At 41.7% G+C, this 15,941-nt stretch overlaps 1 protein-coding gene across 2 annotated transcripts in view; it reads right to left on the reverse strand.

Annotated features, from left to right (window-relative positions):
- Nucleotides 1-8,809, reverse strand: part of LOC138352566 (nicotinamide phosphoribosyltransferase-like) — a 55,257-nt gene extending 46,448 nt beyond the window's left edge. For both annotated transcript variants that reach the window (XM_069305053.1, XM_069305054.1), the window contains exon 1: nt 8,746-8,809. In XM_069305053.1, the coding sequence (XP_069161154.1) occupies nt 8,746-8,796 (51 nt within the window). In that variant the 5' untranslated portion in view covers nt 8,797-8,809. The remainder of the gene's footprint in view (nt 1-8,745) is intronic.
- Between the last annotated feature and the right edge of the window lie 7,132 nt (nt 8,810-15,941).

Genomic DNA, 15,941 nt, shown 5'->3' on the forward strand with positions numbered 1-15,941 from the left:
TGTACAGGGACGCCTTAATCCGCTTGACCATCACGACCGGACATAAGGAAGTGATAGCCGAGGCTATTTGAACCACTTCCCCGCCGGCACTCGGATGGTAATCTTGGGCATAGCATTTTATCAAATCACCTCATTCTTTGGGGCACACGTGAGGAACACAAATGCAAACAAGCCTGAATGGTCCCCAGGACTATATACAACTGAAAACTCAGTTGTACATACCAGTTGTATGAACCCATACTCCCACAACTGGTATGTACATATCCCTGTACATACCAGTTGTGGGAGTATGGGTTCGAGTCACTTCTGGGGTGTGAGTTTTCAGTTATATATATATATATATATATATATATATATACAGTGGAACCTCTATTAACGAGTTTAATCCGTTCTGGCACCGAGCTCGTTACCTGGAAAACTCGTCTTTGGAAACAAATTTCCCCATTTAAAATAAAGGAAATAAATTTAATCCGTTCCACTCCCAAAAACATCCATACTTGTATGACTTTTTTTCATGTAAATATAATATTGCACATGTAAATATAAATGTTTTGTTGTAGTGTTTTAATATTTACTTTACCTTATGAAGAGTAGTTGCTGGCTTGAGGGAGACGATGGGGAGGTGGGAAGGATGAGAGGGGTTATGGTGTGGAAGGAGAATCCACCTCTGAGTCAGGCGGACTCTCTGTTCTTGGGAATTTCACCCAAATTTCATTTCAAATGTCACACAAGGATGCGTTAGACCAGCACCAAATAAAAAACTACGTTGATTACACTCGTTGTGTCAACAATATAATAGTCTTACCACGAAGATATAATACAATGCCGTTTTCTCAAATAGGCAATGTGGTTATTAAAGAAAACGAAAATTTCATGGCAAACATTTATACAATCCCCAAGTCGATCGGATAAGTATTGGATTTTATAGAAATATTTGCTCAAATGACGCTTGAGCGTGGTGTTTGGGTGCATTCAAGAGAAAAAAAGTGTGTTACGTTCAAGCGACATATACCTGCGAAAGTGATAACACTTTCATAAAGTGTTATCACAAAGTGATAAATTAATTAAACATTTTCACACACCGGGTTGTCACTGCTTTATCAGGACAGCTTTTCCAAGAATGCGTTCACCTTTTCAAACATTCCAAACACTTCCCTGATCTCAGTGGAAGAGGCAGCATCCTCCCTTACCTCCTCATTCCCTTACTAATGGTGTAAATTGTTGATGAGGACCTGCCATACTTCCTTGTGAGATCAATCACACAGACACCACACTCATGCTTTGCTATAATTTCCTTCTTTAAATCCACAGTAATTGTGTCTTTCTTCCTCTTGACAACACTATCTTTAGCAAGCAGCTTCTTTGGAGACATCATGTGTTACAAATTGTAGTCGCAAAACCACTAAAAACCCAAAGAAAAGCTCAAATAAATCCATAGGGATGCTTGTCGTGTGAGATACAACAACAACACTGGCGTCGGAGGCGTCCGAGAATTTGCGAGACCCCGCGAGACGCTAGGAAGCGCCATGTGGTTTCACTCGTTAATAGAGGCGAGCTCGTCAATAGAGACAAATTTGCTGCGAGTGGCTTGCTCGTTACTGGAAAAACTCGTTAATAGAGCCACTCGTTAATAGAGGTTCCACTGTATATATATATATATATATATATATATATATATATATATATATATATATATATATATTAGTATATTTTGGTAGCAGTCTTTCCTGTAGACATATTTTATTAAATATGACCGAAAAAGTAAGATTAATAATTCTAACACGAATTTTCTCAATCTTTCGTACATTATGCTTCACTGTTGGAGGTAAATCAAAAATCACTTCTCCAAAATTCATTTTTATTTCTAGTCTGACGCGACACGGGCGCGTTTCGTAAAACTTATTACATTTTCAAAGACTTCACAAATACACAACTGATTAGAACTTGCGTTTCCCTGATTTTATATCTACATTTGAGTGAGGTGGGAAGGGTGATGTGGCATTACATTTGAGTGAGGTGGGAAGGATGATGTGGCATTAGAGGATATTAATAGGGTATTAGTATTAGAGGATATTAATACCCTATTAATATCCTCTAATGCCACATCATCCTTCCCACCTCACTCAAATGTAATGCCACATCACCCTTCCCACCTCACTCAAATGTAGATATAAAATCAGGGAAACGCAAGTTCTAATCAGTTGTGTATTTGTGAAGTCTTTGAAAATGTAATAAGTTTTACGAAACGCGCCCGTGTCGCGTCAGACTAGAAATAAAAATGAATTTTGGAGAAGTGATTTTTGATTTACCTCCAACAGTGAAGCATAATGTACGAAAGATTGAGAAAATTCGTGTTAGAATTATTAATCTTACTTTTTCGGTCATATTTAATAAAATATATATATATATATATATATATATATATATATATATATATATATATATATATATATATATAAGTGTGTAGACTGACACAAGTATGTAACCGGTCAGTGTAGAGATTTACCATATAAATGATCCAGTTGTCGATTCTATATAATCGGTCAGACTGGATTAGTGCGATGGAATACCAGCATGAATAATTATAATCATTATGTTGCAGGGATGTCAGTGGATACCCTGAGGTCTGTGTAGTTAGTTACATTTACCTGATGATATAATTTTCATTGATTATGTGAATGCCATTTCTATATGTTCATTTGCATGTTTTATGTACTGTGTGGTGAGTCAGTAGATGTGATTGCTGACTGATTGCCTAATGATGTCATTAGCATGTTGGGTATGCTGACGGCATCATTATGTTGCAGGTTTGTGCAGTGTTGTTATCAGTTTATACGATATTGCTGCCCTGGGAGCTGTGTTGAGGGTTTAAGGGACCTCTAGGATTATTCAGGGGAATTCACAGTACTTAATGAGAGCAGGCAGTTGATTGGTTAATTGCCTTGCTGAGGTAAGTGTGTGTTCACAGTAGTCCTTTGCAATGGTTGCAAGATAAGGGGGCAGTAATATTGGTATACTCTTGTTGTTGCACAACAGTGTGTCATTATTGTGTGGGCACAGTAATTAACGAGTTGCAGTAGCCGCAACTGTATGTGGGCAGTGCATATGTGCTGTTGCATGCCATTGTAGTGTGACCTATGTAACACTGGGGTTACTTTGTTTCTTTAAGTTGTGTTGAGGACTTAAGGATTCAGTGAGTTAATAATTGGGGAATTAACTGGATAAGGGGTGCACACTTATTGTTGAGTGAGTGAGGGCTGTTATGACAGAAAACAGCGTTGAGCTTGAGTGAGATACGTCTCGGGAGCAATTAATTGTCCGTGTGACAACTAATTGACCACTCTAGCTAATTATATAATTAGCCTTCTCATCATGAATTCACGTAGTGGGAGAGGATCTGTCAGAGTCTGTCAGTATTTGTGTTAACGGTATTTGCTCGGGACTAATTACCTTTCGGGGGTATAGCAATTAGTGGCTCATGTTAATTAGTGGAGTAATTATCTTCTGGAGGGCTCAGATGACTCGGTAAAGCGAGGTCATGGAGCTAGCATAAATCGTTGTATTAATCATATCCTGTCTGAGGACAGTGGATTAATTGCACTCATGTTAAATTAGGGGTAATTAACTCCTTTCCCGTGAATTCACAGTGTTTGATGAGACCTGCTTAGGCAGTGCGGAGTGAGACGTATTTATGGATGATTAATTATCGGTCCTGGTGACAGTTAATTAATTGCTCGGAGTTAATTAGGGTAATTAACACTCACTAGTAATTTTTTGACACAGACTGTTGAGAAGCTACCAAGTTAGGGTAGGCTTAGTTAACGTAACTCAATTGGGATGTAATTAGTGGTCCGTTTGACCTTAATTAAGAATTACTCACTGAATACTTGCAAGGAGTCAAGTGTGATGTAATATAAGTTTAAGTTATTGTTAACAAGAGAGACAAGTGTTAATGATTAACGTAGAGTATCATCATGTTGTTGTCTATGAGAGACAATTGTTTGTGATTACCGTAGTACTTTGTTGCTGACTGCTGCGATCAGTCAATTAACGTAATTAATCACATAATCAATGTATTGATTAAGGCAATTTCTTTTGGTTGTCGTCTGGTGACGAGAGTAGAGTAATCTAGGGATTTGTGGAGCTGTGTCCCAGAATCCCGCCTTGCCTGTCTTTGTTTACTGTTTACAGTGCAACTTCTTGTAGGGAGTTGCAAAGAGTGTTCACACTGGGTTGTGATAGGGGGAGTCACTGTTGGACTACCCGCCTAGTTACGTGGGTCTCTCCTGGGGGGCGGGAGGACCCTTAAGCTTGTGATTAGAGTAAGCTGTCAGGGAAACCGTGACACTATTGATTGCATGCTTGCGTCTTCAGTGGGCATCATTGTTCAGTTAGTCCACTTGTCAGCCCGAAGTGTCAGCAGGATGGAGCCTGCTGTCATTTCTCGAGGGGCTGTTGAATAGCTGTGTTGCAATTGCCACTGGATGGACAATAACGTAACCATTCGCTGTGGAGTAACTTAGTCTGTGATATTTTTCTTTGATTTGCAATATTGCGTCATCAGTGGGCACACCTGTGTTCAGATTAGTTCAGTATGCAGCCGCACAGCAAGGGTTGCTATTAAGCTGTTTGTTATCGTGCCACTGGATGGACATTAACGTAACGTAAACTCGGTAATGTAGTAGTTAGTCTCTTGTTATTAATAAATTGTTATGTTATAGAAAACGGTCTTCGATGTCAACCCTTCAACCATATTATTCCACACATGTTTCTGCATATTACGATTAAATGTTGATGTGATCTTGATATGACGGCTGTTCTTGGGAATTCGAATTACAATTCATAGCGCCACATCAAATATAAATATTTGATTGTGAGAACCCGTCGGTTACCCTTTATTAGTTTTAACGTCCTGTTTAACTAGGAGGAGCCAGCGGCCTATTGTGGACAAGTTTTCACCCCTAGTGGTGGAGGCCTGGCGGTTTGCTCCCGCTTTTCCTTTTTCTATTGGACTCATGCTTAACTGCCGTGAGCAGCCTTTAAACTTGTAGTCCACCTCTTAAGGGAGGTAGGCGTAGAAAAAAATCTCACAAGAGTGATAAATGGTTGGGAAGAAGAGGGGACGGGGGAGTGGGGAATGGTTGGGAGGTCGAGAGGACGGAGGAGTGAGGAATGATTGAGGGGGATGAGGGACGGGGGAGGACTGGGAGACACGGGAAGGTTGCTGTGGCTCAGCAATGCATGGCCGGGTATAGCTAGTATATAAATACAAATGTATATGATCGTTTGTTTAAAATCGCTAATCTCTGAAAGTTCTTCACCGATTGCTTTGAAATTTTCACACAACTTTCCATTCACATCTGAGCAGGTTTTTATATACAGACTATATGGGGCGTAGGTTTACATGTGTTCAACATTTGGCTGCTGGAAAGGGTTCTCCGTCGGCTTCGGGCTGTTTTTGATAAGGACTTCTTCTCTTATGAACTTCTTTTTTATATTCACTGAGCATAATTGATTTGTAATATAATTTTATTAGAGGTGTTGTGATTTCTGTTCTAGGTTCAGGATTGTACCATCGGTCCAGGTGTCTTCTTACAGCAGCGTTCATTTCCGTGTTGCTATATCCATTGTTCACCAATGTTCATTGTACCTGAGTTAATCTTTCAAACTCTCTACTCACGTTGCTCCATTCGGAGCAGTGGGCATGCACTCGACGAATATAAGCATTGAGAACACTGGCTTTGTATCTTTGGGGCAATCACTTTTACCGTTTAGGCATAACCTTATGTTGGTAGGCTTAGTATATACGCTGGTGCTTAAAGAGGTTCCTGTTTTTGTTATTAGTACATCCAAGAATGGCAGACTATTTTTTCACTATTTTCATGTGTAAATCGGAGTACTGACTCTCTCTTCAGATGGCTTTTTAGATCAATTAGTTCGTTTAAGTCTTTTACTATGACGAAAATGTCATCTACATAACGGCAGTATACAATTGGTTTTTGTCTGCTACTGAAGACTGTCTTCGATGGTTCCCATATGAAAATTAGCTAATAACACTCCTAAGGCCGGCCACACACGTGCAGTTTTAACTGACAGTTATGACTGTTCAGTTATAACTGTCACAGTTCAAACTGACGTCAGTTAAAAATGAAATGCACACACACACACAGTTCAATCCCTCAGTTTTACCATGGATTCCGAGGAGGACGATCTTGCCGCTCTTGGTGTATTCTTTGTAATGCTACAAGCAAATAGAAAAAAGAAAACTAAGAAGCGTAAGCAGTAACTTTTAACTTGCCACAGGCAAGGTTCACATCGATAGAGTTCAATGAATTCAACAATCACTTGGTTTTGTTTATGTGCCATCTCAAACTGCACTCACCGCTACCACCTGTAGAAATGAGAAGTTGAGAACTGTACAGTTACGAATCCCCCACACACGCTCAGTTCAGTTACTCCTTTCAGTTAAAAATATGGAACACTGCATTTGTCGCAGTTTAACTGTACAGTTCTGTTGAACTGACGAAATGAGCAACTGAGATACCCACACACGTGCAGTTTTAACTGAACAGTTATAACTGTCAGTTAAAACTGCACGTGTGTGGCCGGCCTAAGGGGAAGCCCATTGCTACTCCGTCTATTTGTAGATGCATGTCCCTTGCGGTCTGATGAAAGGAGTTTCCTTTGTCCATAAAGGGACAAGTATATCAGCATCACAAGTGTTGATCATTCTATTGCCTTGATTGGGAAGATAGATTAGGATTTTTTTTATTGATCTTAACTAAAAAAATATATATTACTAAACAGTCCATCTGGTTTATCCATTCGTACCTGTTATTCATTCACAGAGAGTTGCCAGTGAATAGTAGAAGTCGACTGTGTTCTCCCCCCCCCCCCCGGTAGTATCCTTAACTCGCTCATTTTACTCTCCCGTGACTGGTATCCTACGTCGCGGTCACTTTAAAGTACTTATGTTCAGCAAAGACGAAGGTGGTGCCAGCATTAAGTAGTTTTAAGTAACTTTAAGTTTTAGTCATAATTAGCAACAACTCGTTTGGTGGTGGTATCTGTGGTGATACACCTACGATACGTTATAGCTATGTTATAAACACATAATTACTTTCCACCCACTTCAAGACCCCAGAGCCAAACGCAGACACAGCAGCTGATGAACCTACTAATACCCATTGATTAATTTATTCATTGATACCCATTGATCCATTTAGTCATTGATATATTCTTAATAACCCCTTGTTATGGCATTCATCCACCACTTTACTCAAAAAGTATATAATCCAATGTTAAACACGGTAAAATTGTCTTTGAAAATATAAGGTGTACCTTGCATACCGCATCTCCATAGCGCCAGACTATAATAAAGTATAAAAAGTAACTTTGGAGAGTTAATTTTTCAACTTCCCTAGACAGTGAAGAAAAACGTAAGAAATATTGAGAAGATTCGTGTGAGAATCATTAATCTTACCCTTTCAGTTGTACATATATAAAGTATGTCGTACGTAGTTGCCAGAACGCACTACTTGGGATAATAGGCAAGACCCGATTTCCCTACAAGGCAGTGATTTTCGTTATTTAAAAACCATATTTCTAAGGTTTTTTAATTGCTATTATTACATTATGTTAAGAACATAATGTAATAATAGCAATTAAAAGCGTGATGTTGTTTTTACAGACTTAGTTATATTAGGTTAGGTTAGAATAGGATAGGATAGGATTGGTTAGGTTTGGAGAGGTTAGGTTAGCTTTGATAGGTTAGGCTAGGTTTGATAGGTTAGGTTAGGTTTGATAGGTTAGGTTTGATAGGTTAGGTTTGATCGGTTAGGTTAGGATAGATTAGGTTAGGTTAGGTTTGATAGGTTAGGTTAGGTTACGTATGATAGGTTAGGTTAGGTTAAGATAGGTTTGGTCATATTTATACGTTAGTTTTAACTCCTATTAAAAAAAATCCTATATATATTACAGTTATCCATTATAATATAATGGATAGCTTTATCCTTTATATAAAAACAATATTTATATTTATAATAAGATTTTTTTTTAGAAAAATATATAATTTTAGGAGAACTCGTCCTATTAGGCCAATCGGGCCTTCATATGACTATACTGCTCTTCATACGAGATTGTGTAGCAGTAGTGGAACATTAGGCAAGGAATCCTGGCTGCTGCTTGGCCCTCTTGGCCCCCCTTCACCTGGAGCTTGGCCCTCCTGGCCGCACTTCCCTGGAGCTTTGCCTTCCTGGCCCCACTACCCTGAAGCTTGACCTTCATGGCCCCTGCTCTGGAGCTTGGCCCACCTGGCCCCCTTCCCTGGATCTTTGTGTGGTGCGAGTGGTTCTGCTACAGATCCGTTAAAACAACCTGGCCCTGCTGCTGCAAGGTTAAGCCCTGGCTCTCCTCTCTCTACGATGAAGCTTTTTCTCCAGACTACTCTTACATCTCTCCCCACTTCCCGCTCACACTTTACCTATAAAAGTCGATTGATTAACTGACTACTGACCTTCCCTAGAATGGAACCCCACATCAACTGTCTAACTCCGGGGTACCCTTTACTGTGAGGTGATCAAAAGCATTAGGTAAAAAGTAAACTTTTCTGTCCCCCGCGGGATTCGAACCCAGGAATGCCGATTGTGAGTCGAGAACGAACCCAACTGTTTTGCAGATATGATCAATATCCTTAGTTAATACAAAAACTAAAGTCAACATTTTGTGTTAGAGGTCTCCACATACCTTATAACAGTCAGCCAGAAGGATAACATTATCAACAGGTCCCGCAGCCATCCTCCTCCGTGGCTCCCAGTGTACTGAATGACCAACTCAGCACCGCTGTGTGGCTTCCACACTGCCAAATGCTGCTGTCATGTTTTAGCGAGAGTTTTTTGTTTGCTATTACATTTCCCTGTCATAGTTGATGGCATTTGTGTTACATAGTTTATGATGAATATATGTGACCCCATCACACAGGATAGTTAGTCCTACAGGGGCATGTGATCAATCGCCTGCACTGGCAATTTTTTTTATTTTGTTCCCTTCCACTCCTGGCAACTTCGGGAGGTGGAGGGTTTTCATATAGTTTCAAGGGCCCCTGTTCCCCCAACCACAACTCATGGGAAGAGGTGGACGCTCCTGAGCACGCATATTTTTCTGCTACACAAACTAGAATTTATACAAAATGGATAGTTGGCCTCATCTCATCTGACGGAGTTAATTAAGATGACATCATTAATGGTTAGTTAATGACATTTACCAGTCTTTATGCATGACATTACACACAATGGAAAGGGTTGCATTGCGGTTACCTTGTGATGATTTCGAGGCTCAACGTCAATGCGGTCCGGTCCTCGACCAGGCCTCCTCGTTGCTGGACTGGTGATTCATACTTTAGGCTGTTGGACGCGGCTGCTCGCAGCCTGACGTATGAATCACAACCTGGTTCATCTGGGTCCGCAGTATTTCAGTAAAAGAACTTAAGGGTTATCTTGAGGTTATCTTGAGATGATTTCGGGGCTTTAGTGTCCCCGCGGCCCGATCCTCGACCAGGCCTCCACCCCCAGGAAGCAGCCCGTGACAGCTGACTAACACCCAGGTACCTATTTTACTGCTAGGTAACAGGGGCATAGGGTGAAAGAAACTCTGCCCATTGTTTCTCGCCGGCGCCCGGGATCGAACCCGGGACCACAGGATCACAAGCCCAGCGTGCTGTCCGCTGGGCTTGTGATCCCGGCTCCCTTAAAACGACCGGCTGAAGGCAAAAGCAATAAACCTCTGTTGTTTAACATCGTGAGTTTAACATCGACATACAAAGCTCAAAGTGTTTCAATACAAAACTCAAAGGTTGTATTGGTTTTAGCATGTCGTGGTAAATTGGTCTTAGGCGTCTAAGGTGTGTGCTTAGGCTTACCCAGTGTGCAGGTTCGAATCCTCCTCATCTTTCCTACCGATTTTCTCAGAAGTATCATACAAATAATAATATTAATAATACTGTTTTCATAAAATATATGCATACAAAGAACATTAGTCAGAGGTGTATAACAGGTGTACAACAGGTGTATAACATGTTTATAAATGTAATAATAATAATAACCCATTTTTATTCAGGAAAAGTACATACAAAGTCGATTTAAAAACATAATGTTAGATTTATAGGTAGAGCTAGTACATATAATACCTTGACGGGAGTCACAAGCCGTCTGCTCCTGTAACATCCTGTAAGAAAAAGGTTTACAGTTTTTGCCGTTAACTGAATAACAAATATCTGACAATTTAAGTAGTAACATATAAATAAAGCACTGTGTGGCAGTGATAAAAACAGTAGTACTGGGATGGTTAATGAACAGTGAATGTTCGGACCGAGGGATGATTGAAAGCATTGATAGAAAAAGAGTGAAGAGATTAGGAACATAGAAGGATGGAGCTAGAAAGGAACAGGACCATTGTAACGGGTAGTGAATGAAGAACGAAAAGATTGAGGTTGGATACAAAAGTGTGAAGAGATTAGCAACATGGAAGATTGGAGAAACAGAGGAAAAAGAACGATGAAGAACAGCATAGAGAGAGGAAGAGTGAGGTAGAAGGGAAGAAGGAGTTAGTAAAAGGGAAAGTGGAGACGGGAAAATAGAATGAAGGGTAGATTTAGACAGTGAGAAAGATTTAGACAGTGAGGTCTAAAACCAGGTAGAAGAAGGATAGAAAAGTAAGCGGCCAGTGAATTGAGCTGCCACCATCCATTTAGTAATTAGAGACAAACATGGAATAGTTTTTTCTACGTGTTGCTATCAGCATGTAAAGGATAACGTGTAATAACTACAGGTGAGCAATCTTCTGAGCGAGTCCTTTACTCTTTATTTTAACAGCATGATTTAGCAATAACTCTAAGATCTAAGGGTATTCGTTTTAAAGACTAAATTTGAATCGGGAATCCGATTGAAATTTAGGAACACAAAACACATCACCTCACAATCTCACCAAATGTCTCGTAGTGCAAGTTGTATAGAGAAAGTCAAGGCTTCCGCTGGCCTGGAGAGCTCTCAACAATATCTGCTCTCTGAACAATGTCTGCTCTCACGGGGGAGACCCGCAGTATCGAGTGAAGAATCTCTATCTGCTGTCAAAGTGAAACTGCACAAGTATATAAAGGGGAAGGCCAGGAGCTAAGCCCCGCGTACCAGAAACAGCCCACGGCAATCTCGCTCTTATATCACGCCTGGCGGCTTGTTTGATGGAAAGAACACAAACAACCGTCTGCAATTATCAGCTTATAACTAGTTGCAGAGCTAGGCGAGGTCACCTCCATCTGACACTGCCCACCTTGAAAGCAAATAACACTTGAATGTGTAATTTTATATTTGTCAAGTAGCCGACAGACAGACGATTGTAATTTCTTGCGTGAAATGACTACTCCTATTAGTAAAATTATTAAGTAAAAACAACAATTATAGAGTTACAATAGTAGTGACAACAGTAGTAGTAGTGACAACAGTAGCAATCGTGACAACGGTAGTAGTAGTAGTAGTAGTAGTAGTAGTAGTAGTGATAAGAGTAGAAGAAGTGACAACATTTGCAGTAGTTGTAATAACGGAAGTAGTAGTGAGAACAGTTTAGTAGCGACAACAGTTGTATTAGTGAAACACAGTTGTAGTAGTGATAACAGAAGTAGTGAAAACTGTTCAAGTAATAATGCCAATAGTAGCAATAGTGACAACAGAAGTAGTAGTGACATGAGATGAAGTACTAGTGACAACAGAAGTAGTAGTAGTGACATGAGATGAAGTACTAGTGACAACAGAAGTGGTAGTAGTGACAACAGAAATAGTAGTAGTAGTGACAACAGAAGAAGTAGTAGTAGTGACAATAGACACTGTAGTGACCACAGTAGTAGTAGTGACAACAGTTGAAGTAGTTGGGTCAAAAGAAGAGTGACAAGAGTCTTAGTAGGAGTGACAACAGTTGTAATAGTGACAACAGTAGTAGTAGTAGTGACAACAGAAGTAGTAGTAGTGACAACAGAAGCAGTACTAGTGACAACAGAAGTATTAGTAGTAGTGACAACAGAAGAAGTAGTAGTAATAGTAGTGACAATAGACACTGTAGTGACCACAGCAGTAGTATTGACAACAGTTGAAGTAGTCGGGTCAAAAGAATAGTGATAAGAGTCTTAGTAGGAGTGACAACAGTTGTAATAGTGACAACAGTAGTAATAGTGACAACATAAGTAGCAGTGACACCAGTTGAAGTAGTAGCTAGAATATGTTATGCTATGCACCCCTGCAAGGCTCGCCGAGTAGAATTTTCCCTCATAAATCAGTGAACCTCCTGGCCTCAAATATGTAAGTTCAAAATGTCTAGGGTTGAGTGAATGTCTAAGTAAAATCCACCAGTTTACTGGAGCGAACATGACACAGCATATATATACAATCTATATATATACCCACAACAAAGTACCAATCAAGTTACTACAAGGCGCAAGTCACAGCAGAAATATGTCACTAAGCAAAGATCACCTAATAACATTGGTTCACTAGACGTATTCAAATTCAAAATTTAGATTTTTATTCAGATAAAAGTACATACATAGATGATGAGTTACATCATTACATGTTAGATTTATAGATAGAGCTAGTACATACAATACCTAAAGCCACTAATACGTACAGCGTTTCGGGCATGTCTTGAGACAGCTGAAGACTAGCTGGTAGGTTGTAAACATGGTGGGTGGTGACGTTACATAACCAGAGAAGTAATGTCTCAGCATGAACCTCAATAAACACAAGTCAGTGAACTATTACTTTGCCTTCAGAAAAACTAAGTCCCAACTGGACTGGCAAATAGCAAAGTCGAAAAACTCTTCTCAAAAGTAAGAGTCCACAATGACTGTAAATATGACAGAGTCAATAAACTCTCTAATAAAGTTAGAGTCCACAATGACTGACAAACGGCAAAGGCAATCTTCAAACGTTAAAGTTACAATGACTAAAAAATCCGGGCAGAGTCCTGAATCTCCTCTCCAAAGTTAAAGTCCACACATGCACCATAATATGACAGAGTCCCCAAACGGCAATAAAATTATGTCACGTCATCACAAGAGTTACAATTTGAGAATGTAGTGAAAACACTTAATTAACAAACTCTGATTCACATAATAATCCCCTTCTTGCCTAATGGCAAGAAGACAATAGATATATACATAAAAATCCCAACTATACAATACTCAGAGAGAGTACACACAATGCGTGTGTCTCCCTAAAGACCACAGACCAGTGAGTCAGCTTCAGGCTGGCCACCACAGGTCAACTAACAATACCAACATTGTACATTCATATAACTCCTCTCGGAGTAACGACAAAACCCATAAAATACACTTAAGTAAATGATACAACTTGGGAACACATGCAGATGTTCAACTATACAAAATTAACATTATACATATTAGTACACAGAAGAAAAAACAAGCTACCAACTCACACTACAGGGCTGCTTGGTGGATACACTCACACTACATGGCTGCCTGGTGGATACACTCACTACATGGCTGCCTGCTGGCTACACTCACACTACAGGGCTGCCTGGCGGCTACACGCACACTACAGAGCTGCCTAGTGGCTACACGCACACTACATGGCTGCCTGGTGGCCACACTCACACTACAGGGCTGCCTGGTAGCTACATTCACACTACAGGGCTGTCTGGTTGCTACACGTACACTACAGGTCTGCCTGGTGGCTACACTCACACTATAGGGCTGCCTGGTAGCTACACTCACACTACAGGGCTGCATGGTGGCTACACTTGCAATGCATGGCTGCCTGGTAGCTTCACTCACACTACATGGCTGCCTGGTAGCTACACTCACACTACAAGGCTGTCTGGTGCCTACCCTCACACTACAGGGCTGCCTGGTGGCTACACTCCCACTTCAGAGCTGACTGGTGGCTACACTCACACTTCAGGGCTGCCTGGTAGCTACACTCACACTACTTGGCTTCTTGGAGGATACACTCACACTACATGGCTGCCTGGTGATTAGCCAAGTACCAAATCTACACAGTAAAATAACAACGTACTGGAGTGAACGATATGGAAGAAAATGTAGAATAGAACCAGTGAGGAGCAGAGGTGCCATAGGCACAATCAGAGAACACTGTATAAACATCAGAGGTCCGCGGTTGTTCAACGTCCTCCCAGCAAGCATAAGAAATATTGCCGGAACAACCGTGGATATTTTCAAGAGGAAACTAGATTTATTCCTCCAAGGAGTGCCGGACCAACCTGGCTGTGGTGGGTATGTGGGCCTGCGGGCCGCTCCAAGCAACAGCCTGGTGGACCAAACTCTCACAAGTCAAGCCTGGCCTCGGGCCGGGCTTGGGGAGTAGAAGAACTCCCAGAACCCCATCAACCAGGTATCAACCAGGTAACACCCACACGACATGGCTGACTTTTTGCTACATTCACACTACAGGGCTGCCTGGTGACTACACTCAAACTGTCGGTCTGCCTGGTAGCTACACGCACACTACAGTGCAGCCTCGTGGCTACATTCACACTACAGGCTTTCTTGGTGGCTAAATTCACACCACAAGACTGCCTGGTACCTACACGCACATTACAGGGCTGCCTGGTTTCTATACTCACACTACATGGCTGACTGGTGGCTACAATCACACTAAAGGGCTACCAGGTAGCTATCACTCACACTACATGGCTGCCTTGTGTCCTTACTCATACTACATGACTGTATGGTTGCTACACTCACACTACATTGTTTCCTGGTTACAAAACTCAAACTACAGATTTCCCTGATGGCTAAAATCTCACTACAGGGCTGCATAAAAGCTACACTCACGTTACATGGCTGCCTGGTGGCTACACTCACACTACATAGCTGCTTGGTGGTTACACGCACACTACATAGCTGCCTGGTGGCTACACTCACACTACATAGCTGCTTGGTGGTTACACGCACACTACATAGCTGCCTGGTGGCTACACTCACACTACATAGCTGCTTGGTGGTTACACGCACACTACATAGCTGCCTGGTGGCTACACTCACACTACATAGCTGCCTGGTGGCTACACTCACACTACATAGCTGCTTGGTGGTTACACGCACACTACATAGCTGCCTGGTGGCTACACTCACACTACATAGCTGCCTGGTGGCTACACTCACACTACATGGCTGCCTGGTGGCTACACTCACACTACATAGCTGCTTGGTGGTTACACGCACACTACATAGCTGCCTGGTGGCTACACTCACACTACATAGCTGCTTGGTGGTTACCGTCACTATACATTGCTGCTTGGTGGCTACACTCACACTACTGAGCTGCCAAGTGGTTACATTCACACTACATTGCTGCCCGGTAACTACACTCACACTACATGGCTGACTGGAGGCTACAATCACACTACATGGCTGCCTCGTTTCTACATTCACACTACATGGCTGCCTAGTAGCTACACTAACATTACAGGGCTGCCTGGAGCCTACACTCGCACTACATGGCTGCCTAGTGGCTACACTCACACTAAAAGGCTGCCCGATCGCTACAGTCACACTACAGGGCTTCCTGGTGGCTGCACTCACACTACAGGGCTTCCTGGTGGCTACACTCGCACACTTCAGGGCTGTCTGGTGCCTACCCTCACACTACAGGGCTGCCTGGTGGCTACACTCACACTTCAGAGCTGACTGGTGGCTACACTCATACTACGTGGCTGCCTGGTGGCTACACGCACACTACAGGGCTGCCTGGTAGCTACACTCACACTACTTGGCTATCTGGAGGATACACTCACACTACGTGGTTGCCTGGTGGCTACACTCACACTACGTGGCTGCTTGGTGGTTACACGCACACTACATAGCTGCCTGGTGGCTACACTCCTGCTAAAGGGCTGCCTGGTTTCTACACGCACACTAC

The sequence above is a fragment of the Procambarus clarkii genome, chromosome 54 (genome assembly GCF_040958095.1).
Source record: "Procambarus clarkii isolate CNS0578487 chromosome 54, FALCON_Pclarkii_2.0, whole genome shotgun sequence".
NCBI lineage: Eukaryota > Metazoa > Arthropoda > Malacostraca > Decapoda > Cambaridae > Procambarus > Procambarus clarkii.